At 41.6% G+C, this 24,150-nt stretch overlaps 1 protein-coding gene across 3 annotated transcripts in view; it reads left to right on the top strand.

Annotated features, from left to right (window-relative positions):
• PUS7 (pseudouridine synthase 7) overlaps positions 1–24,150 on the top strand; it is an 84,016-nt gene that overhangs the window by 22,846 nt on the left and 37,020 nt on the right. For all 3 annotated transcript variants that reach the window (NM_001133464.1, XM_054559043.2, XM_024249358.3), the window contains 4 exon segments: positions 4,077–4,188; positions 7,698–7,775; positions 16,650–16,778; positions 17,908–18,033. In NM_001133464.1, coding sequence (NP_001126936.1) covers positions 4,077–4,188; positions 7,698–7,775; positions 16,650–16,778; positions 17,908–18,033 — 445 coding nt within the window.

The following is a 24,150-nucleotide window of genomic DNA, read 5'->3' as shown; positions in this document are numbered from 1 at the left end:
TGTGTGTAGGAATCCATAGAGACTCAGGAGGAAGAGCTAGACAGGTACAAAGAAGCTCTCTGGGAAAGACTGGTGTTATGGAATCTACAGGAATAGGGAATCCCAATAATCAGAGTGGTCAATGGACTACCATTGCTTCCATTCCTGTGGCAATGGACAATGCTACAGGTAGGTCCAGCAAGATAATTACTCTGAAACCTGTCTATCAGTTTAGCAACATGGAAGTTGTTGGTGTCTTTTCACCAGAGCATTCTAGTGGAATGATGAGGTTGGAAACCAGTTTACACAGTAGATTGAGATGGAAGGTAGTATATATGGACTGCTTTTTCGAATAACCTGCAAAGAGGAGAAGAAGCAAACATGATTAAGGAGAGGGGAACATAGGTTAGGCTTTTAAGATGGAAGAGCTGTGAGTTATTTATATATGCAAGGGAGACAATGGAGGGCCAGGCAGTGGCTCACGCCTGTAATCCCAGCACTTTGAGAGGCCGAGGTGGGCAGATCACTTGAGGCCTGGAGTTCCAGACCTGCCTGGCCAACATGGCAAAACCTCATCGCTATAAAAAGAAAAATATATATTTTCAAAAAGGAAAGAGACAATGGAGAAAGAAGGTGAAAATTCAGGGAGGCGAATAACAAAATAAAGATAATGGATGGAGTAGGATCCCTGATAAAGCTGAAGGTTGGTGTGCAGAGGTGCGATGGTGGGAATGACCTTGAATAAGAAGGAAAGAATGTTCCACATGCTACCCCATCTTTTCATCTTTCTCAGCTAGAAACATTTTTCCTTCCTTATTCATGGAGATCTCTGTGCTCAATAAATGACACTTCCTGAATTTGGTTTCCCTTTTATCTGGTTTCCATTTCTGCTAGACTGGGACTGCCTTGTTAGGCCCTCAGAAGCTGGAAGCAGCCTTCTTCAAATAGGAACCATATTACCCAGCCTGGGAATTTTGTGCATTTGCAGTATAGATCAGTGTCTCAAAAATGTCTGCAAGTTATTTTAAATTCACTCAAATTATAAAGCTAAGTGTATGCTGCTTAGCATTCTTAGGGGGTGGAGTTTTATAAAGTCACAAAAATTGCCCAAAATAAATGGAGACTCATTGATTTTCTGTTATTTAAAATATTCCCAGTTAATCAATGCATATACTTACTATTTTGTATATTGAGTGTACTTAGAAAAAGAATGCATACTTGTATCTGTTGTTTGCAAAGGAGATAATTGTATGCATGCTTAGTGCTTGGATTTGCTAAATAGAACATGCATGCTTGTGAGCCAAAACTCATACTCTGTTGTCATGGTTTCTCTTAAGGTATAGCAGCATTTAGTTTTTGAGTCTTGTGGCTTCATTTATTTCTTGCCATTATACTTAATTATGAATACTCCAAAGGGGTAGTTGAGAAAAATGTAGCTACACTTCATCAACTTTTATCACAAGCATTTTTAAAGTTTTTATTATGGACATTTTCAAACTTGCAGTCAAATAGAGGAAATAGTATATGGAACCTATGTACCCATAAACCATCTTTAAGATTATCAACATTCTGTTGTTTTATTGATCTGTCCTTCCTCCTTTTTTTTCTTGCTGGAGCATTTTAAAGGAAATTCTACATAGCATGGCTTTTCACTCATAAATATTTCAGTATGTATTTGCCAGATGAGGACTGAGACCCCAAACTATTATCACATCCAAAAACATCAACAATAATTTCTTCCTATCACATACCTATTGCATATTTGGTTTTGCTGTATCTCAAAAATGTCTTTTTTATATACAGATGGCTTGTTCAAAGAATGATAAAAACAAGGTCAGAACATTGCACTCATTGATAAGCCTCTTAAGTCATCTCTTAAATCTTTTTTAATCTATAAAGAACTTAGCTGTTTTCTATAATATTTAACATTTTTCAAATTTAAAAGTCTTTATAATTCAATGCAAGAAATTCATGAAATGCAGAAAAGTACAAAGCAAAGCAATAATTGTAGTCTCACTATCAAAAAAAGATAATCACAAATAGCATTTTGGTACATGTCCTCCCATATTTAAGAAAACAGGTCTCTTTTTGGGGAAGCATTTACTATCCTTAAACCTTTTGCTTCATCCCGTGGGTACAGACAGTGCAGCTTTGAGCATGAACTAACATGCCCATTGTGAAGGGATTGAGACAAGGAGGCTGCACCTGTAGAAGAGTTTTCTACTTGTTCACTTTTTGCCTCTAAAACATTCCATTGTTAATGTCTAAATGGCTGTTAACCCACCGCATAACTACTGGATGCTGTAGAAGTCCTCAGTGTAAACTTACCATGCGATCATTTGCATGTTCACCTCTAAAGCACTTTAATATTATAAATTAAACATTGCTCTTTTGTGCTCTTTATGCTGTGCATTTGGACAGAGGTCAGAACTGCAGCAGGTAAGAGCATTTGGCATTTCATGTAAAGTGAAATGCCAAAGATTTTGTCACAAGTGCTAAGTATAGACAACTTTGCTTAACTGATAGTGAGCTGGAAGGAAAACCAAAAATGATATTCCTACTCAACAGTTTTCTGAAGAACTTGTGAGGAATTCACACCAAGGACTAAAGAAATACTTGTAATACTTTTCTGTCCAAGACAGAAAAAACTCACATATTTATCAAGAAGGAAGGGTGATTCACTAGGCATACATGCTATGGCAGTTTTCTGAAATGGTTTATGGAGTCTTTTGTTCTTTTCATTGTAGTTTATCACTAACTTACCAAACAGTGCTTTTGCCTTGACAAAGCCAGGTATCCAAGTACCAGCTTCAGTACCAGCAGTATCTTAAGGCTCTGAAGATAAGGGATTCATGAGTTCATGAAAAAGGATTATTTTTAAAAGAAGAGGACTCTTTCTAGGAATTGTATGAAACATTTTTTCAGTTTTTCTTTCATGGATTTACAGTAATCAAATGAACTAGATGTGTTGTTTAAGTAACAGTTGCAGCTCTGTGCCACACAGGACTCATGAATGTTACTGTACAGCATCTGTAAAGTGCAGTTTAGGCTTACATATTTTTCCCAAAGTACTTAAAAAAAAAAAGCCACTTTGAGCAGCTTAAATCTAAAGCATATATATGTATGTCTCTCTCTCTCTCTCTCTCTCTATATATATATATATGCATACTTTTTTTTTTTTTTTTTTTTTTGAGACGGAGTCTCGCTCTTGTTGCCCAGGCTGGAATGCAATGGCACGATCTTGGCTCGCTGTAACCTCCGCCTCCCGGGTTCAAGCAATTCTCTTGCCTCAGCCTCCCAAGTAGCTGGAATTACAGGCACTCACCACAATGCCCAGCTAATTTTTGTATTTTTAGTAGAGACAGGGTTTCACCATGTTGGCCAGGCTTGTCTCAAACTCCTGACCTCAGGTGATCCGCCCGTCTCAGCCTCCCAAAGTGCTGGGAGTACAGTGCGTGGGATTACACTCGGCCTAAATCTTACATTATTTAACACAGGATTGAACAACTGAAATAACACTAGCTGCTCAGAAGTTAACATTTAACCTGGCTTAATTTTTTTATGTTCTTTTTTTTAATTAAAAATATTTTTCTTTTATTTATTTTTTGAGACAAGGTCTTGCTCTGTCACCCAGGCTGGAGTGCAGTAGCATGATCTTGGTTCACTACAACCTCTACCCAACATGTACATGTGATCCTCCCACCTCAGCCATCTGAGTAGTTGGGACCACAGGTGTGCACCACCATGCCTGGCTATTTTTAGTGGAGACGGGTCTTGCCATGTTGCCCAGGCGAGTTTTGAACTCCTGAGCTCAAGCCATCTGCCCACCTTGGCCTCCCAAAGTCCTGAGATTACAGGTGTGAGCCACCGTGTCCAGCCACATTTTAGCTTTCTATTTTTAATATGGATAGATAATGTTAAGTGTCCAATTACAGGAAATGTAATACCGCTAGTCCACACAGCTGTAACCACTTAACCTGTATTTCTTTATCAGACTAGAACTGATTTTCCACTCAAAGGTTCTATAGTGAAAAATGAGCTCTTACATCTATAACTTTTATTATGGTATATATAATGTTAATTTTTTTGCTTTCAAGATCCAAGAAAACATTCTTGGCCAAAATCTAGGGGAAGTTACTGCCACTTTGTACTATATAAGGAAAACAAAGACACCATGGATGCTATTAATGTACTCTCCAAATACTTAAGGTGAGTTACTGTTGTTATGCCTATACAAAATCAAAGCAACAGAAATGTATATTCCTTTTTCCATGCTAATGGAAAAAGGAGCAGGAGGAGCACAGATTACAGATAGTAAACGCTCCTCCCAATGATAGTTTTCTTTCTTTCTTTTTCTTTTTTTTTTTTTTTTTTTTTTTGACAGTCTCACTCTATCACTCAGGCTGGAGTGAATGATGGTGTATGATCAGGCTCACTGCAGCCTTGTCTTCCTGGGCTCAGGCATTCCTCCCACCTTAGCCTCCTGAGTAGCTGGGATTACAGGCATGTGCCACAATGCCAGGCTAATTTTATTAGGTTTTAGAGGCAGAGTCTCACTATATTGCCCAGGCTGGTCTCGAGCTCCTGTGCTCAAGCAGTCCTCACACTTCAGCCTCCCAAAGTGCTGGGATTAAGAATTGCCAATCGGCCTGGCGCAGTGGCTCACACCTGTAATTCCAGCACTTTGGGAGGCCGAGGAGGGCAGATCATGAGGTCAAGAGATCGAGACCATCTTGGCCAACATGGTGAAACCCCATCTCTACTAAAAATACAAAAATTAGCTGGGCATGGTGGCATGCGCCTGTAGTGTTAGCTGCTCAGGAAGCTGAGGCAGGAGAATTGCTTGAACCTGGGAAGCAGAGGTTGCGGTAAGCCGAGATTGCGCCACTGCACTCCAGCCTGGCAACAGAGCAAGACTCCGTCTCAAAAAAAAGAATCACCGATCATGGATAGGAAGTGCATTGTTTCTTCTAGGCGTGAGCCACTGTGCCAGGCCGTGAGGATAGTTTTCTTAGGCAATGGATGAATTAATTTTTTTGACCCCCACATACATAGTGCCAATAATTCAAGATGAAAATTCCATAAGTAAATGATTTGATGCAGTTGAGAGTTACCAATCTGGTTGAAAATAAAAATTAACTTTCTCTTTTGAAAGCCTATACTTATCCTTTGACGTGGTTGCAGAGGTTGTTTTTGCCAGACTGGGAGCTCTCAATTCCTGGAGACTGACTAAACCTGAGACCGGTCTGATTTTCTAACAGGAATGTAAATATAGCAGAGACTAGATATCTGGGGATCGGCAAGGTGCCAAAGCTTTTCTTAAAAATGGAAGTGGCTACACACCACAGCAAGTCTGTATGCTGTGGAAATTTGGTTTCCAATATATATTTAACTCATTTTAAATATGGAAACAGTGTATTAATTTGCTAGGACTTCCATAACAAAATACCACAGATCAGGTGGCTTAACAGACATTAATTTTCATATGCTTCTAGAGGCTAGCAGTCCCAAGCTCAAGGTGTCGGCAAGTTTGCTTTTTTTCCGGAAGCCTCTCTTCTTGGCTCGCAGATGTCTACCTTCTCGCTGTGTCCTCATGTGGCATTTTCCCTGTGCATGCACACCCCTGGTATCTCTGTGTGTGTCCCCATTTCCTCTTCTTATGAGGACATCAGTCAGATTGGATTAGGGCCCACCCTAAATGGCCTCATTTTAACTGAATCACCTCTTTGAAGGCCCTATCTCCAAATACAGTCACATTCTGAGGTCCTGGGGAGTCAGAGCTTCAACATACTAATTTTGGGGGAGACACAGTTCAGCCCATAATACACAGTACCCAATTAAGTAACATTTATTTTGCTCTATTTATTAACTCCCTGGGAGAGAGTCTGTGATACTATGCCTGTACCTGAGCCAGAGAGAACAGACGATTCTTGACAGGAATAGGTGGGTGGGGAGGGAGTTCCTCCAAGATCGGGAGTTGAGGATTTCTCAGGGTTTAAGAAATCCTTCCTGGCTTTTTCCTTCTCATATGGAACGGTTAAGTTTATAAAATACTTCTTAGTTAACTAGGTTACTTATTATCTTCATATCAAAACTATTCAGATCCCAGTTTTAGCATTTCATTTGGCTTTTTTCATTTTTTAATACAAAGCAATAGCAGCATTTTAGGAAAATTCACACAATAACTTTAAAAATTGAAGATGAATTTTCATAATGGTACATTATATCTCTAGAATGCATTTTTCTTTGCTTTCACTGTCTTACGTAATGTAATGAATTGCAGGTGATGGGTAGGAAGTGCATTGTTGCCTTTTTTTGTTGCTGGCTACCCAAGTCTTTGAACAACATCAGTTATTTACTAATAGCCACAAATGTTTACACTGCTAAGAAAGGAATTATTGACTGGGCGCAGTGGCTTACCCCTGTAATCCTAGCACTTTGGGAGGCCGAGGCGGGTGGATCACCTGAGGTCGGGCATTCAAGACCAGCCTGGCCAACATGGTGAAACCCCATCTCTATTAAAAATACAAAAAATTAGCCAGGTATGGTGGTGCATGCCTGTAATCCCAGCTACTTGGGAGGCTGAGGCAGGAGAATTGCTTGAACCCGGGAGGCAGAGGTTGCAGTGAGCCGAGATTGTGCCGCTGCACTCCAACCTGGGTGACAGAGACTCCATCTCAAAAAAAAAAAGCAAAGAATTATTTGGCCATCATTTACATTTTTTGTTTTTTTTTTTAAAGAGAGCAGGTCTCACTGTGTCACCGAGGCAGGAGTATAGTGTGCAGTGGCTGTTCACAGGCACCATCATAGTGCACTGCAGCCTCGAACTCCTGAGCGCAGACAGTCCTCCCGCCTCAGGCCTCCCCAGTAACTGGGACTGTAGGTGCATGCCACCACACCTGGCTATCATTTACTTTTCTAGCTTGCATATGAATTTATGTCGTTTTCGTAGATTTTTTTTTTGAGATGGAGTCTCACTCTGTGGCCCAGGCCAGAGTGCAGCAGTGTGGTCTCGGCTCACTGCAACCTCAGCCTTCTGAGTTCAAGCAATTCCCCTGTCTCAGCCTTCCGAGTAGCTGGGACTACAGGCACACACTACCACGCCCAGCTAATTTTTGTATTTTTAGTATAGATGGGGTTTCACCATATTGGTTAGGCTGGTTTCGAACTCTTGACCTCAGGTGATCCACCTGCCTTAGCCTCTCAAAGTGCTAGGGATTACAGGCATGAGCCACCGCATCCAGCATTTTTTGTTTTTGTTTTTGTTTTTGTTTTTTTGTTGAGACGGAGTCTTGCTATGTCACCCAGGCTGAAGAGCAGTGCATGATGTCAGCTCCCTGTACCCTCCACCTCCTGGGTTCAAGCGGTTCTCATGCCTCAGCCTCTCAAGTAGCTGGGACTACAGGAACACACCACCACACCCAGCTAATTTTTCTATTTTTACTAGAGCTGGGGTTTCATCATATTGGCCAGGCTGGTCTTGAACTCCTGACCTCAGGTGATCCACCCGTCTTGGCCTCCCAAGTGCTGGGATTACAGACATGAGCCACTGCGCCCAGCCACCCTGGATTCATGTTAAAATAAAGTTTCTCCTCATTCTTCTGTTACTGTGTTATGATTGTAAGTATGTTTTTATTAAAACTTAAATTATGAGAATTAGGATTTCCTTATAATATTACGGTATGTGACTTCAGATGATCTTGTTTCTCTCTTACCAGAGTCAAGCCAAATATATTCTCCTACATGGGAACCAAAGATAAAAGGGCTATAACAGTTCAAGAGATTGCTGTTCTCAAGTAAGTAGAGAGCACGTAACAGGATTTATACTGTAAAAATCCTGGCACTGCTTTTCAGAATTCTCAAATTTACTTTGGGGGTTTCTCTCTTTCAGCTTTAGATGGTGCTTCTGCCTATTTAAAAATTACTTTTCATTCTGTTTTTTTCTTCTTCTTATCTATGAAACGTGTATTATTTGTGTAATTTTTAAAGAATTTTTTTGGTAAAGCCAAGAGAATAATGCTTCTTTCTCTCTTTTGTTCATTCATTGTTAAATATGTTATTTAAAATTACGAAACAGTGAACATGCTGTTTTGTTGTACACTCAAGATCTACAGATAAAAACGATAGTCTGTGTTTTTGAAGCAATTATAATTAGTGGAATAGACGGACATGTAAATCAGAACTTCTCCTGCAGTGAGATAAATGCTGAAATAGAGATATACTTTGGATGTTAATGTATGCCTGTCAACAAGCATGGGAGTTGATGTGGAGGGAACACAGGAAAGCTTTCATAGACAATGGGATGCTGAGTTTTAATTTAGTTCAAGCCTTCTCAGCCTCTCCACTGTTGCCCTTCGGGGCTGGATAATTCTTTGTTGTGGGGACTGTCGTGTACGTTGCAGGATGTTTTGCAGCATCCCTAGTCTCTACCCACTATGTAGCAGTAGCAACTCATTGCCCAGTTATGATAGCAAAGAATGTCTCTAGGCATTGTCAGATATTCCCTGAGGGCCAGAATTGCCCCTGATTGGGAACCACTGGTCTAGATTCTAGAAGGATGAGTAGAGAGTTCCTGGGGCTGGGTAGGATTTAGGGTTGTTTTTTCCAAACCAAAAAAGCAGGTTAAGAAAAGACGTTGGAAAGCATATTTGGTACCTGGCACGTACTTTAGTTTTTGAGGAGCATAGCGAGAAATAAGGATCTAGGAGTTAGGCAGGATGAGATCCTGAAGGGCCTGTTAGGTCAGGTTGAGGGTCTTTGCCTCGACCTTAATCTAAACGGGGATTGGTGTATAGAGGCTGGATTACGGATCGCGGGTGGAGCAAGACGCGCAAAACTAGAGACCAGGGCTATTGACATATTCTGGGGAGGGAGAATAAGGGTCTGAACCCAGTCAGTCACAGTGAAGGTAAAAGAGAAAGGATGAATTTAATAGCTGTACTGTGTCAGACACATTTAGGCTGTCATATTAGTATACCTCCAGAGGCAAGGAATGGTGGGAGAGAGAAATAACACAGGGGCAAGGAAACTTCTGGGGGTGATGGATGCATTGTCTTTAATATGGTAATGGTTTAATGGGCTTATACACATGTCAAAACTTGTACATTTTAAATGTGTACAGTTATATGTCAGTCATACTGCAATTAAAAATAAAGTACGCTATGTTTGCTACCTCTACTTAAATACATGTTTTTATTTTGGTTTCTCGGATTTTTTTTTTTAAACAGTCTTGCTGTGTCGCCCAGGCTAGAGTGCAATGGTGGGATCTTGGCTCACTGCAACCTCCACCTCCCCGGTTCAAGTGATTCTCCTGCCTCAGCCTCCCAAGTAGCTGGGATTACAGGCATGCACCAGTGTGCCTGGCTAATTTTTATATTTTTAGTAGAGATGGAGTTTCGCCATGTTGACCAGGCTGGTCTTGAACTCCTGACCTCAGGTGATCCACCCACCTCAGCATCCCAAAGTGTTGGGATTACAGGCATCAGCCACCACGCCCAGCCCAGATATTTATTTTGAATTTCCTCATCTTTTTATAAAGAATTTATGGTGGTATCTCTTCTTTACCCCATAATCCCCTACAATTGGGCTTCTTTCCCACTACTTTTCTGATTCCCCTGAAATAATGTAGTTGTTGAACCGGTTGTATCGTAATGTTTATTCCAGTTCTTTTTCTTCCTTGACCTTGGGACAGTGGCATGATGTCATAAAAGCAGTCATCTCACCATTGCTTTTACTGGTGGTGTGTACAAATATTGAAGCATTTGAAACAGAGCAGGAGTAAATACATGAAGATATGGTGTTCATATCTGGTGGCCTGGTTTCATTTTCTCCCTGTGGCATATAGAATGTGGAGTCATTTGCTCAGAGTGAAGGAGCAGGAGTGGGTAAGGGAGCTTGAAAGAGAGTGGAGATTTGAAATAACCTCTGTGGGTAATGGGCCAGGGGCTCCCCAGAAACTCAGAAGAATGGGGGTAGGGGGACAGGGGTTTGAAGGCTCAGGCTTTCTCATCCTGTGTGGATAGAGGTCACAACAGAAGGTTTTTGCTTTCTCTTTGGTATCTAAAATACCTAGTCACCTCCTATGATTTCTAGCTGGCTCTGTGAATTTTGTTTCTGATAAAAAAAATAAGTCGGTTTATTTTGTTTCTTTTTCTTTTTCTTTTCTTTCTTTCTTTTTTTTTTTTTTGAGACGGAGTCTCGCTCTGTCGCCCAGGCTGGAGTGCAGTGGTGGGATCTCGGCTCACTACAAGCTCCGCCTCCTGGGTTCACGCCATTCTCCTGCCTCAGCGTCCTGAGTAGCTGGGACTACAGGCACCCACCACCACGTCCGGCTAATTTTTTGTATTTTTAGTAGAGATGGAGTTTCACCATGTTAGCCAGGATGGTCTCGATCTCCTGACCTCGTGATCCGCCCGCCTCGGCCTCCCAAAGTGCTGGGATTACAGGCGTGAGCCACTGGGCCCTGCCTATTTTGTTTTCAACACGGAAAGAACTAGGTAGAAAATGAAAGGCCTGCCATAACTGTACTTCCTCCGAGATCACCTTATTCACAACATGGTATATATATTTTTGAGGGACTTTTTTTCCTTTTCAAACAACAATACTTATGTTTCCTTATTTTGAACAATAGGTGGTGCACCTTATTTCCTGTAGGTATATAGCAAAATATGTTTGAATGTATGGATATATTCTAATTTAAACTATTACTCTATTTTTGAATGTTACATTGTTTCTCGTTTCTTGCTATTATAACCCAGTCCATGACAGACATATTTGTAGCTAAATCTTGGCACACATCTGTGATAACTTCATTAAGATAAACTTAGCAGTGAGAGTACTGACTTAAAGGGAATATGACATTTTAATGTGGTTTGTCTTTTTTCTTTCCATCTGCTGGTCAAAACACAGAGAAGTTCTCTCTCTCTTTTTTTAATAGCAAAGCCTAATTATCCTGCAAAAAAGTGGTACCAATTTACCACCTTTATTCTGGTTCCCTAGAATCTTCCTCAGCATGGTGTTACGATGGGGACAGGGAGTCATTTGTTAATTTGAGGGTCAAAAAATGGCATCTTGTTATTTTATTTTGCGTTTTATGATGTGAAGTCTTACAATAGTTGAAGACCAAGAATATTTCTTTTTTTTCTTGGTCAGCCAGCAGATGTCACACTTCATCAGGACACTGCTGTGTCCTCAGATTTTTGCTGCCTTTATCATCTTCCTGTTGACTTAGTAAGAAACTGTGTTAGACACCTAAATGTTGGCCCTCTGAAAGCACACAGCACTTATCTCGCGGATACAGGCTACACCCTTAGTTTGTTTAATGGATACATGGGGCCAGGCAGATTGGCCTTTCCCGTGGGAACTTGTGAACAGGAGAAACCCACTCTGCCGCACAAGCATTTGAATGATTGCTGGATTGATCAGTCCTGGGGATAAGCAGCATGTCTTTTCAGCTTCATGAAACTCTAAAGCCACCTAGTAATTTTAGCAGGGTCTCAGGCAGGAACAGTCTCATTCAGAATGATTTGTTTCTTTTCCTGCCTGTTCCTGCCAGTCTCCTTTCTGAACTTGGGCCAGTATTTCCCTGGCTTTGTTAATTAAGGTTTTCTGTGCAACATGTTGCTTAATTGGTTCCTGATGTTTAAAAGCAAGATTTTTATATTCCCTAGTTACTCACTGAATTTGCTGTAAATTTACAACCAAAGACCTTGATCTGGGATCATCATAATTAAAACTGTGAATAGTATCATGAAGACATTGTCAGCTTCATTCCATTTCTCAGGGAGCACCCACACCAACCAGAACTGAGTATAGTTCTTGCTTTTTGCTGTGCCAGTGGAATTTAGAGATAGATGTCTATCGTATATTCAAGAATTGATACTATTCAGCCACAAAAAAGAATGAAACAAAATACTGATATATACTTAAAACATGGATAAACCTTAAAAACATTCCACTAAGAAGTCAGGCGCACAAGGCCAGATATTGTATGATTCTGTTTATATGATGTGTCCAAAATAGGAAAATCTATAGAGGCAGAAAGTAGATTAATGGTTGCCACGGTCTCCAGGGAGAGGAAACGGGAGTGACTGCTGAATAGGTACAGGGTTTCTTTTTCAGGTGATGGAAACGTTCTTGAAGTGTATAGTGATGATGGTTTCACATTGTTGTGAATATACTAAAAATCACTGATGTATACACTTTATAACAGTTAAAATGGTGAACTATATATGTGTATATATATATTTATTTATTTTATTTTATTTTTTGATACAGGGTCTAGTTCCATTACCCAGGCTGGAGTACAGTGGCACAATCTCGGCTCACTGCAACCTCAGCCTCTGAGGTTCAAGTAATCCTCCTGCCTCAGCCTCCCGAGTAGCTGGGATTACAGGTGTGCACCACCATGCCCTGCTAATTTTTGTATTTTTAGTAGACACGGGGTTTCACCAGGATGGCCAGGCTGGTCTCGAACTCCACATCTCAAACAGTTCAGCCACTTTGGCCTCCGAAAGTGCTGGGATTACAGGCGTAAGCCACCATGCCCAGCCTTGTGAATTTTATATTATGTTAAGTTTATCTCAACTTTATAAAAAAGAACAGAACTATCAGGCACTTCTGTGGCACCATCAGGAAGCAGTCTCCGGAACACTCTTTCTAGGACAGCTCCTGACCCTGAATTGTTCTGTCAGTTTCTACAGCAGTAGTTACTGGCTGAAGAGGAGTTCTGTCCCCCTGCTCCTCACTCTGTTCATACTGATCCTCCGCTTCTAGATTCCTTGGGATACAATCCCTGGGTTAATTTGTGCTCTTGGGTTCTGCCATTGCCCCCATACATAGTCCAGGAATTCAAGGTTACAGTGAGCTGTGATTGCACCACTGCACTCCAACCTGGGTGGTAGAGCAATTCCCTGTCTCTAAAAAAGAAAGAAAAAGTTAGATAAGAAAATATACAAAAATCAATATACACAGCCAGGTGTGGTGGCTCACGCCTGTAATCCCAGCACTTTGGGAGGCCAGGGTGGGCGGGCATGGTCGTGCATGCCTGTAGTTCCAGCTTCTCAGGATGCTAAGGCTGGAGTCTTTGTAAGCCCAGGAAGCAGAGGTTGCAGTAAGCTTAGATTGCACCACTGCACTCCAACCTGGGCGACAGAGGCTCTGTCTCAAAAACAAAAAAGAGATATAGCACTTAAAGCAATTTCATACTGGAACATGACTAGGTAGAATAGAGTAATCCTAGACTCAGATACATCCAAGGATTTAGTACGTATTCAAAGTATCATTTAAGACAAGTGGAGAAAATAATGGTTGATTCAAAAAATGTTGGATAACTGAGTAACCATCTAAAAAACCGTTAAGTGTGGCTGCCCTACCTCATTTCGCTTTGCTAAATAAATTCCAGGTGGATCATAAATTTGAACATTAAAATGCAACTTTAAAAGAACTCTGCTTAGGCTGGGTGCGGTGGCTCACGCCTGTAATCCCAGCATTTGTGGGAGGCTGGGGTGGGCGGATCACCTGAGGTCGGGAGTTCAAAACCAGCCTGACCAACATGGAGAAACCCTGTCTCTACTAAAAATACAAAATTAGCTGGGCATGGTGCCGCATGCCTGTAATCCCAGCTACTCGGGAGGCTGAGGCAGGAGAATCGCTTGAACCCGGGAAGCGGAGGTTGCAGTGAGCCGAGATCGCGCCATTGCACTCCAGCCTGGGCAACAAGAGCAAAACTCCGTCTCAAAAACAACAACAACAACAAACAGTACTCTACTTACATTTGAGATTAAAAAAAAAAGAATCTCTGACCAGGTGTGATGGCTGACCCCTGTAATCCCAGCACTTTGGGGAGCCGAGGCGGGCAGATCATTTGAGGCGCCAGGAGTTTGAGACAAGCCTGGCCAACCTGGTAAAACCCCATCTCTGCTAAAAATACAAAAATTGGCCAGGCATGGTGGTGTGTGCCGGTAGCCCCAGCTACTCAGGAAGCCAAGGCAGGATAATTCCTTGATTTCAGGAGCCGGAGGTGGCAGTGGGCTGAGATCATGCCACTACACTCCAGCCTGGGCGACACAGAGCAAGACTCCATCTTAAAAAAAAAAAAATCTCTGACTGGCGACATGCTAAGTATGACTTAAATCTCAGAGCTTTTTTTTTTTTTTTTTTTGGATGGCCAAGCTGGAGTGCAGTGGCACGATCTCAGTTCACTGCAACCTCTGCCTCCCGGGCTCAAGCAATTCTCCTGCCTCAGCCTCCTGAGTAGCTGGGATTACAGGTGTGTGCCACCACGCCCGGCCAATTTTTGTATTTTTAGTAGAGACAGGGTTTCACCATATTGGCCAGGCTGGTCTCGAATTCCTGACCTCAGGTAATCCGCCCGCCTCAGCCTCCCAAAGTGCTGGGATTACAGGCATGAAGCACCGCGCCCAGCCCCAGAGCTTTTTTTTTTTTTTTTTTAAGAAAAAAAGATTCATGAATTTAACTAAAATTTCTCTATATAGTTGTTTATTTGTTTTAATTTTAGAGACGGGATCTTGCTGTGTTGGCCAGGCTGGTCTCGAACTCCTGGGCTCAAGCTATCTGCCCATCTAGGCCTCCTAAAGTACTGAGATTATAGGCGTAAGCCACCGTGCCTGGCCCCTACGTAGTTTTTATTTACAGAAGAATGCCAACAAATATAGAAACACAGTTTCAGTCAACACAGTAATAATCAATTCAGCCAACAATCATGCTTGGGTACCTAAATAATTGGGTAAAAGACTTTGGGGGAGCAGGATTTTTACACAATTTCAAAAGTATTTCCCCACTGATTACTAATTAAAAGCAAAGACAAAGAGACTTTTAGAGTGTAAAAATCTAGTAAATACTATCCTAATTAAATGATTAAAGTTATTATCAATGATGGACAAACTCAATCACTGCCTTTTGATGTGATGCATTGAAAAGGGCCATATCACCTCAGTAATATTTCTACCAAAATGTTTACTTGAGTCTCAGCATGAGGAAACAATCAGACAAATCCACATTGGAAGACATGTGAAAGCACTGGCCTGGATTCTTCTAAGGGCCAGATGTCATGAAAAACAAGGCTAGACAGATCACTTAGTGGAAACCAAACAGACATCACAACTGCAATGTGTGATCCTTAATTGGATCCTGGCGGCTTAAAAAACAAAAAGACTGCCAGGTGCACTGGCTCATTGCTATAAACCCAACACTTTGGGAAGCTGAGGTGGGTGGATCACTTGAGGCCAGGAGATCGAGACCAGCCTGGCCAACATGGTGAAACTCTGTCTCTACTGAAAATACAAAAAAACATAGCCAGGTGTGGTGGTGTGTACCTGTATTCTCAGCTACTCGGGAGGCTGAGGCAGAAGAATCTCTCGAACTTAATCTCACGCCTGTAATCGCAGCACTGTGCGAGGCCAGTGTGGGCGGATCACCTGAGGTCAGGAGTTCAAGACCAGCCTAGCCAACATGGTGAAACCCGTCTCTATTAAAAGTATAAAAATTAACTGGGCACAGTGGCTCATACCTGTAATCTCAGCACTTTGGGAGGCTGAGGCGGGCAGATCACCTAAGGTCAGGAGTTCAAGACCAGCCTGGCCAACATGGTGAAACCCCATCTCTACTAAAACTACAAAAATTAGCTGGGCACGGTGGCTCATACCTGTAATCTCAGCACTTTGGGAGGCCGAGGTGGGCAGATCACCTGAGGTCAAGAGTTCAAGACCAGCCTGGCCAACAGGGTGAAACCCCATCTGTACTAAAACTACAAAAACTAGCCGGGCATGGTGGTGTGCGCCTGTAATCCCAGCTACTCGGGAGGCTGAGGCAGGAGATTCGCTTGAGCCTGGGAGGCAGAGTGAGCCGAGATCATGCCACTGCACTCCAGTCTGGGCAACAGAGAGAGACTCTGTCTCAAAAAAAAAAAGAAAGAAAGAAAGAAACAACATTGGCTGTTAGTAGTGACACTAGAGATAAAAAGGGGAGAAAGGCTTTTCAGTACTCTGTTTCCCTATATACATTTCCTATTAAAGAAGGCAAGGAATTTCTAATGAAAATTTCTATATATTAAATGATAGCAGCATGGTACAGATTTGGGTAGAATTCCAGCTATATATAACATGTCTTTAAAAAAAGAAAGGGAGGAAATAAGTTAGATGTCAGTGGAAATTTTTTTCAGGCAATGAAAGTATGAATTTCTTTTCCTTTTCTCTTTTTTTGTATTTTACAAGTTTTCTGTAATGAGTTTACAGTATTTTTCTGGTTGACAAAAATAATGTCCTTTTTTTAAATGCTTGATACCATTCTTTCTATGGGATTTGTCTCTGTCCCAATCCCTTTTCTCATCCCTCTCCCCACAAAAAGTAGAAAATTCCACAGATATTATTGTTCTGTTACTCATCAGCATATAAATAACAAGAGGCTTTAAGTATATAAAATATGGCCAGGAGTATCCAATTTCAACAGGAGCACATACCATTACACTGAAGGAAGAATGCAGAGAGAAGAGAAGGACACGCCCACCTCACCTGCTGCAGTGCCTTTTCCTTTCAGGGGGTCATAGGTGTGCTGTATCTTGTTTTCTGTACTGTTCCAGGCAGACAATCAGTATCTCATGATCCTCTTTCTACTCTTTTTTGTTTTGTTGCTTTTCTTTTTTTTTTTTAAAGAATAACTGCACAAAGACTTGCCCACCTGAATAAGTGCTTGATGAACTTTAAGCTAGGGAATTTCAGCTATCAAAAAAACCCTCTGAAATTGGGAGAGCTTCAAGGAAACCACTTCACTGTTGTTCTCAGGTAAAGAACTGCAGGTGGGAATGTAGACCAGAGGGTCTGGCCCGGGCATCTTGAGTATGTTACTCATGGTTGGTCATATGGTCCTGGTGAGCTGGTACTAACAGAACAGGAGTGGCAGCAAGGGAGGGCAGAGCAGGGCCTGGCAAGGCTGGGAGAGCAAATACCTCTGTGAAAGCAAATACCTCTGTAGGATTTGTGTGGACACCTTGCCCGTTGAAAACCTAGTGCAGCCTTTGGAAAGACACCATCTCCTTCAAATACTGTGGTAAAAGACACCAAGCCGGCCGGGCGCAGTGGCTTATGCCTGTAATCCCAGCACTTTGGGAGGCCGTGGCAGGCAGATCACGAGTCGGGAGATCGAGACCATCCTGGCTAACATGGTGAAACCCTGCCTCTACTAAAAATACAAAAAATTAGCCAGGCGTGGTGGCAGGCACCTGTAGTCCCAGCTACTTGGGAGGCTGAGGCAGGAGAATGGCATGAACCCAGGAGGCAGAACTTGCAGTGAGCCGAGATCGCTCCACTGCACTCCAGCCTGGGCAACAGAGTGAGACTCCATCTCAAAAAAAAAAGACACCGAGCCTGTGATTCCACTTAAAGCACCTAGAATAGTCAAATCCATGAACATAGAAAGTAGAATAGTGGTTACTGGGGAAAGGGGTAGGGGTAATGGAAAGTTATTGTTTAGGGGTACAGACTTTCATTTTGAGAACAGGAAAAAATTTGGGAAGTAGATAGTGGTGAAGATTGTCCAACATTGTGCATATAATTAACCCATTTATGCTAGTGTTCCATTATTGGAACACTAAGTATGTAGGAATTATTTATATCCTACTGCTCAAGGTCATTGCCAAGGTCTGATTGCAGAAATTCAAAAAATTGCAACCTCTGCCATAAATGGGTTAATACCGCCAAATTGCACACTTAAAAACGGCTAAAATAGTAAATTTGACATTGTAAATATCTTACCACAACTTAAAGAAAGAAAGAAAGAGCCCTTGGGAGGTAGAGAGAAAGCTGCAGGAGAGTGAACGAAAGACTTGGAAGCTAGGCTGTAGTCATTTATGATCTGCATCCCTGAGTATTTGACTGTAAGTTTTTTTCCTCTGGATAATTTGGGTCCCTGTAGAAATATAACAGGAACTGATGACCAAGTACAGCAAGCTATGAACTCTCTCAAGGAGATTGGATTTATTAACTACTATGGAATGCAAAGATTTGGAACCACAGCTGTCCCTACGTATCAGGTTGGAAGGTTGGTATTTTATTTCTTTTATCAAAAATAGCTTTCTCATAAAAAAAGCAGGGTTTGTTGTTGGTGGTGTTCTTAATTATTTCTATGTTCTCCCATGTCTGGGGCAAGGAACCACAGTCTCATGATTTTTGTTTTAAGTTAATGAATGCACAAGGTAAAAAAATCAGAGTTCAAAAGGATATGACCTGAAAAGTGAGGTTTCCTACCACTGTTGGTAACCCATCCAGAGGTTCTATTTTTATTTTTTTATTTTATTTTATATATTTATTTTTTTTGAGACAGAGTTTCACCCTTGTTGCCCAGGCTGGAGTGCAATAGCGCAATCTCGGCTCACCGCATCCTCCGCCTCCCGGGTTCGAGTGATTCTCCTGCCTCAGCCTCCTGAGTAGCTGGGTTTACAGGCATGCGCCACCATGACTGGCTAATTTTGTATTTTTAGTAGAGATGGGGTTTCTCCATGTTGGTCAGGCTGGTCTCCAACTCCCAACCTTAGGTGATCCCCCGACCTCGGCCTCCCAAAGTGCTGGGATTACAGGCATGAGCCTCCATGCCCGGCTATTTTTTTATTTTTTATTTATTTTTTATTTTTTTGAGGTGGAATCTCTGTTGTTCAGGCTGAAGTGCAGTGGTGCGATGTTGGCTCACTGCAATCTCCACCTCCCAGGTTCAAGCAATTCTCCTGCCTCAGCATCCTGAGTAGCTGGGATTGCAGGCTCTTGCCACCACATCCAGCTAACTTTGTTGTATTTTTAGTAGTGACGGGAAATTCACCATGTTGGCCAGGCTGGTCTTGAACTCCTGACCTCAAATGATCCGCCCACCTCAGCCTCCCGAAGTGTTGGGATTACAGGTGTGAGCCACTGCGCCCAGCTGTATTTTTAATTTTATTTTGTAACAGGTAAGTCTTGGCTCAGTAAGTGATTCAACAGTAATCTGTTGGGTAACTCAGACCCAGAGTAGCTAGACAGAGATGTTACATTTTCTGATCTGTGTTAATACGTTTATTAAACTTTGATCTGCCCTTCCCTCACTCTTAATTTAATTTTATTTTTTATTTTTATTTTTTGAGATGAAGTCTTGTTCCTGTCGCCCAGGCTGGAGTGCAGTGGCACCATCTCCGCTCACTGCAACCTCCACCTCCCAGGTTCAAGTGATTCTCCTTCCTCAGCCTCCCGAGTAACTGGGATTGCAGGCACGCACCACCTCACTCAGCTAATTTTTGTATTTTTAGTAGAGCCGAGGTTTTGCCATGTTGGCCAGGCTGGTCTCGAACTCATGACCTCCAGTGATCTGCCCGCCTTGGCCTCCCTAAGTGCTGGGATTACAGGCATGAGCTACTGTGCCTGGGCCCCTTCCCTCACTCTTCAAAGAAAGTAATAAATGATAAAATTAGTGACATGGAATTTAAGAATTGTCATTTACTTTTAAACAATTAAGAACCCCTCTAGGGTAACCTACAGTGGGAATCCCATCAATAAATCGTTGGGTTCCTAAATCTACTTCTGGAATCCTGTTGCCCAGCAGAGATTCTGTTACATAAACTAATTATTCGCGTGGGAGTTAGAATTGTGGTAGTTACAAGCTGGAAGTTATCTGAGCGTTCATGTTCTTCCTTGTCTTTCAGACCCTTCATGTTAGCAAACTTAGGCTTAGAGAGGTCTGCCTGAACTTATCAGTTGCTTGGCTATAGTTTGGGAATAGAGTTTTCCGGGCTTCCAGTCCATTGTTTCAGCATCTAAACTATGAAGTTGCATTCATTTTTGTGATTTTAAAAGCGCAAAATGATAAAAATCTATATTTCCTCTGCCTCTTTGAGGAGGTTAAAAAGCTCAGGTGAAAACAGACTTGAGTTCTGAGGCTTAAATTACTCATCTGTAGAATGGAGATAATAATACCAATTCACAGGATGGTGAAAATGAAGTGAGATGATGTTTATGCTACATCTATTTTTATGCCTAGAATATAGTGATTGCTAATGTGTTTTCAACCTTGCTAATGGTTAGAGGACATTGATAAAATAGTAAAAATGCTAATTGTATTATGGGACAGAATAAGGGAGGGCTGTATCAACCTATAAATTTGTAATTAATTTGGCAGAAGGACAGCCATCGAATCCTATACGTTGTGTATGCCAAAGATGGTGTAAATAAATATAAATAACTAAAATGAGGTCAAATTTATCCCACAACAAAAATTACATAGCATGACCAAAGGTCAGTACGGTCAGCTCAGAATTCCAAATCATTCATTTCCACAACATAAGAATATTTCCTGCTTTCAAAGAAACCCACTGTTAACACCATAGAATTTCCTGAGGGAAAAAACAGACTTCCAGTTTATATTGTATAGGTAGAAAAATGACTTGTATCCAAAATATTAAAAGCTCTTACAACTCAAGAACAGAAAGACAACGCATTCTAAAACTTAGCAAAGGGTCTGAACAGACCTTTCTTTAAATAATGTAAACAAATGGCCAATAAGCACACAAAAAGATGCTTATCACTAATCTTTAGGAAATGCAAATCAAAACCACAGTGAGATGCCACTTCTTACCTACTAGGATGGCTAAAATAAAAAAGGCAGAGAATAACAGGTGTTAGGATTAGAGAAATTGGAACCCTTATACATTCCTGATGGAAATGTGAAATGGTATAACCATTTTGGAAAATAGCCTGACAGTTCCTCAAAAGGTTATAAAGTTAGCCTATGACCCAGGCATTTCTAGGTATATACTGAGGACAACTGAAAATCATATGTTCACACAAAAGTTTATACAGATGTTCATAGCAGCCAAAAGACTGGAAACAACCCAAATGTCCACCTACTGATGAATAGATAAACAAAATATACAATGTAATATACAATAATATACAGTGGACTATTACTTAGCAATAAAAAGGAATGAAGTACTGATACATTCTGCAACATGAATGAACCTTGAAAACATTGCTAAGTAGGCAGGGCACAGTGGCTCATGCCTGTAATCCCAACAATTTAAGAGGCCAAGGCGGCAGGATCACTTGAGGCCAGGAGTTCAAGACCAGCCTGGGCACCATAGCAAGGCCCCATCTCTACAAAATAAAATTTTTAAAAAATTAGCTGAGTGTGGTGCTGCCTGGCTTTGGTCCTGGCTACTCAGGAGTCTGAGGCAGGAGGACCACTGAAGCCCAGGAGTTTGAGGATGCAGTGAACAGTGTACCACCACTGCACTGTAGCCTAGATGACAGAGCAAGACCCTGCCTGTGAATGAATGAATGAATCAATTTCTATGAAATTTCCAATGTAAGCAAATCTATAGAAAAAGAGCTGGAACAGGACCAATGGGGAGTGACTACTAATGGGACAGGATTTTTTTTTGGTGGGGGTGGGTAATAAAAATGTTCTAAAATTGTGTAATGCTCCACAGTTCTTTAAAAATACTAAAAGCCATTGAATTGTACACTTACATGGGTGAATTATATGTTATGTGAATTATTGAATAACTCAATAAAAACTTTGAAAAAAAGAAAGTGAGCCAGGCACAGTGGCTCACGCCCGTAATCCCAGCCCTTTGGGAGGCCGAGGTGGGTGGCAGATTGCTTGAGGTCGGGAGTTTGAGACCAGCCTGGCCAACATAGTGAAACCCTCCCTCTACTAAAAATACAAAAATTATCTGAGTGTGGTGGCATGCACACCTGTAATCCCAGCTACTCAGGAGGCTGAGGCAGGAGAATTGCTTTAGCCCGGGAGGCAGAGGTTGCAGTGACCCAAGATTGTACCACTGCACTCCAGCCTGGGCGACAGAGTGAAACTCTGTCTCAAAAAAATAATAATAAAGTAAAATAAAGTCAAAATGGGCCAAAGATCTAAACATAAGAGCTGCACTTACGCAAACTCTTAGAAGAAAACATGGGGGAAAACTTCATGATATTGGATTTGTCAGTGGTTTCTTGGATATGACACCAAAAGCACAGGCAACAAACAAAAAATAGATAAGTTGGACTTTATCAAAATTAAAAACATGCATCAAAGGATGCTATCAACAGAATGAGAAGATAACCCACAGAATAGGAGAAAATATTTCAAATCATACATCTGATAAGAGACTTAAATCTAGAATATATAAAGAACAACTCAACAACCAAAGAAAAACCAATTCAAAAATGGAGAAAGGATTTCAATAAATGTGTTTCCAAAGATAGACAGACTGGTGTTCAACATCACTAGTCATTAGGGAGATACAAATCGAAACCACCACGAGGTACCACTTCATATCCATTGGGAAGGCTATTATCACAAAACAACAAATAACAAGTGTTGGTAAGGGTACAGAGAAATTAGAAACCTGGGCTTTGCTGGTGGGGATGTAAAATAATATAGCCATTGTGGAGAACAGTATGGTGATTTCTTAAGAAATTAATTATAGGCCGGGCGCAGTGGCTCATGCCTGTAATCCCAGCACTTTGGGAGGCTGAGGTGGGTAGATCACGAGGTCAAGAGATCGAGACCAGCCTGACCAACATGGTGAAAACCCATCTCTACTAAAAATACAAAAATTAGCCGGGTGTGGTGGCACATGCCTGTAGTCCCAGCTTCTCAGGAGGCCGAGGCAGGAGAATCACTTGAACCCAGGAAGCAGAGCTTGCAGTAAGCCGAGATGGTAGCACTACACTCCAGCCTGGCGACAGAGCGAGACTCTGTCTCAGAAAAAAAAAAAAAAAAAAGAAAAGAAATATAAATTATGTTATGATCCAACAATTCCACTTCTCAGTATATACCCAAAAGAAATGACAGTGGGAACTCACCAGATATTTGTACACTCATGTTCATAATAGCACCATTCACAATAGCCGAAAGGTAGGAGCTACCCAGGCAACCCAAGTGTTTATCCAAACAAAATGTGGCCCATACATACAATGGAATGTGTAAGCCTTTCAAAGGAGGGATTTTTTTTTTTTTTTTTTTGAGATGGAGTCTTGCTCTGTCGCCCAGGCTGGAGTGCAGTGGCGCCATCTCAGCCCATTGCAACCTCCACCTTCTGGGCTCAAGCGATTTAAAAGGAGGGAAATTTTGACACGTGCTGTCACATGGGTAAGCATTGGAAACTTAATGTTACCTGACATAAGCCGGTAACAAAAGGACAAGTATGGTATGATTTCTCTTACATGAGGTTCCTAGAGTAGTCAAAGCCATAGGCAGAAAGAATGGTGGCTTACAGGGGTTAGGGGGCTGGGTGGATAGGGATTTATTATTTAATGGGGATAAAGTTTCAGTTGGGGAAGATTAAAAAGTTCTGGAGGTAGACAGTGGTGATGGTTGCCCGACAGTGTAAATGCACTTAATGCTACAGAAGTGTATACTTAAAAATAGCCAAAAAGGTAAATTTTATGTTACATGTATTTTACCACAATAAAATAAAAGAAGGTAGAAGAAGAAAAGATAAAGTAAGAAAAGTACAAAACATCTGGCCAGGCGTGGTGGCTCACACCTGTAATGCCAGCACTTTGGGAGGCCAAGGGAGGCAGGTGACGAGGTCAGGAGATCGAGACCATCCTGGCAAACACAGTGAAACCCCATCTCTACTAAAAAAATACGAAAAAATGGCCAGGCGCGGTGGCTGACGCCTGTAATCCCAGCACTCCAGGAGGCCGAGGGCGGCAGATCACAAGGTCAGGAGATCAAGACCATCCCGGCTAACACAGTGAAACCCCGTCTCTACTAACAATATAAAAAATTAGCCAGGTGTGGTGGCAGGCGCCTGTAGTCCCAGCTACTTGGGAGGCTGAGGCAGAAGAATGGCATGAACCCGGGAGGTGGAGCTTGCAGTGAGCCGAGATCACGCCACTGCACTCTAGCCTGGGTGACAGAGCGAGACTCCATCTCAAAAAAAAAAGTACAAAACATCTTAACGTGCAGCGTGCTAGATAGTACAGCCTATTGTAAACCAAATCTCTGTATATTTAATATGGCATTGTATACTAAACTTTTACAGTATATGGTAGCATCTTAAAGGCGTTGAAAAGTCCTGCAGTTAAGAAACTATTTAATATGTTACATCAGGTGTTGGCAAAGATTTTCTGTAAAGGAACAGTTAGTTAATATTTTAGGCTTTGTGGGCCATTCAATGTTTGTTGCAGG

Source organism: Pongo abelii, chromosome 6, assembly GCF_028885655.2.
Source record: "Pongo abelii isolate AG06213 chromosome 6, NHGRI_mPonAbe1-v2.0_pri, whole genome shotgun sequence".
NCBI classification, from domain to species: Eukaryota; Metazoa; Chordata; class Mammalia; order Primates; family Hominidae; genus Pongo; species Pongo abelii.
Note: the sequence above shows the minus strand (reverse complement) of the source record. Positions and strands in the feature narration are given on the sequence as shown.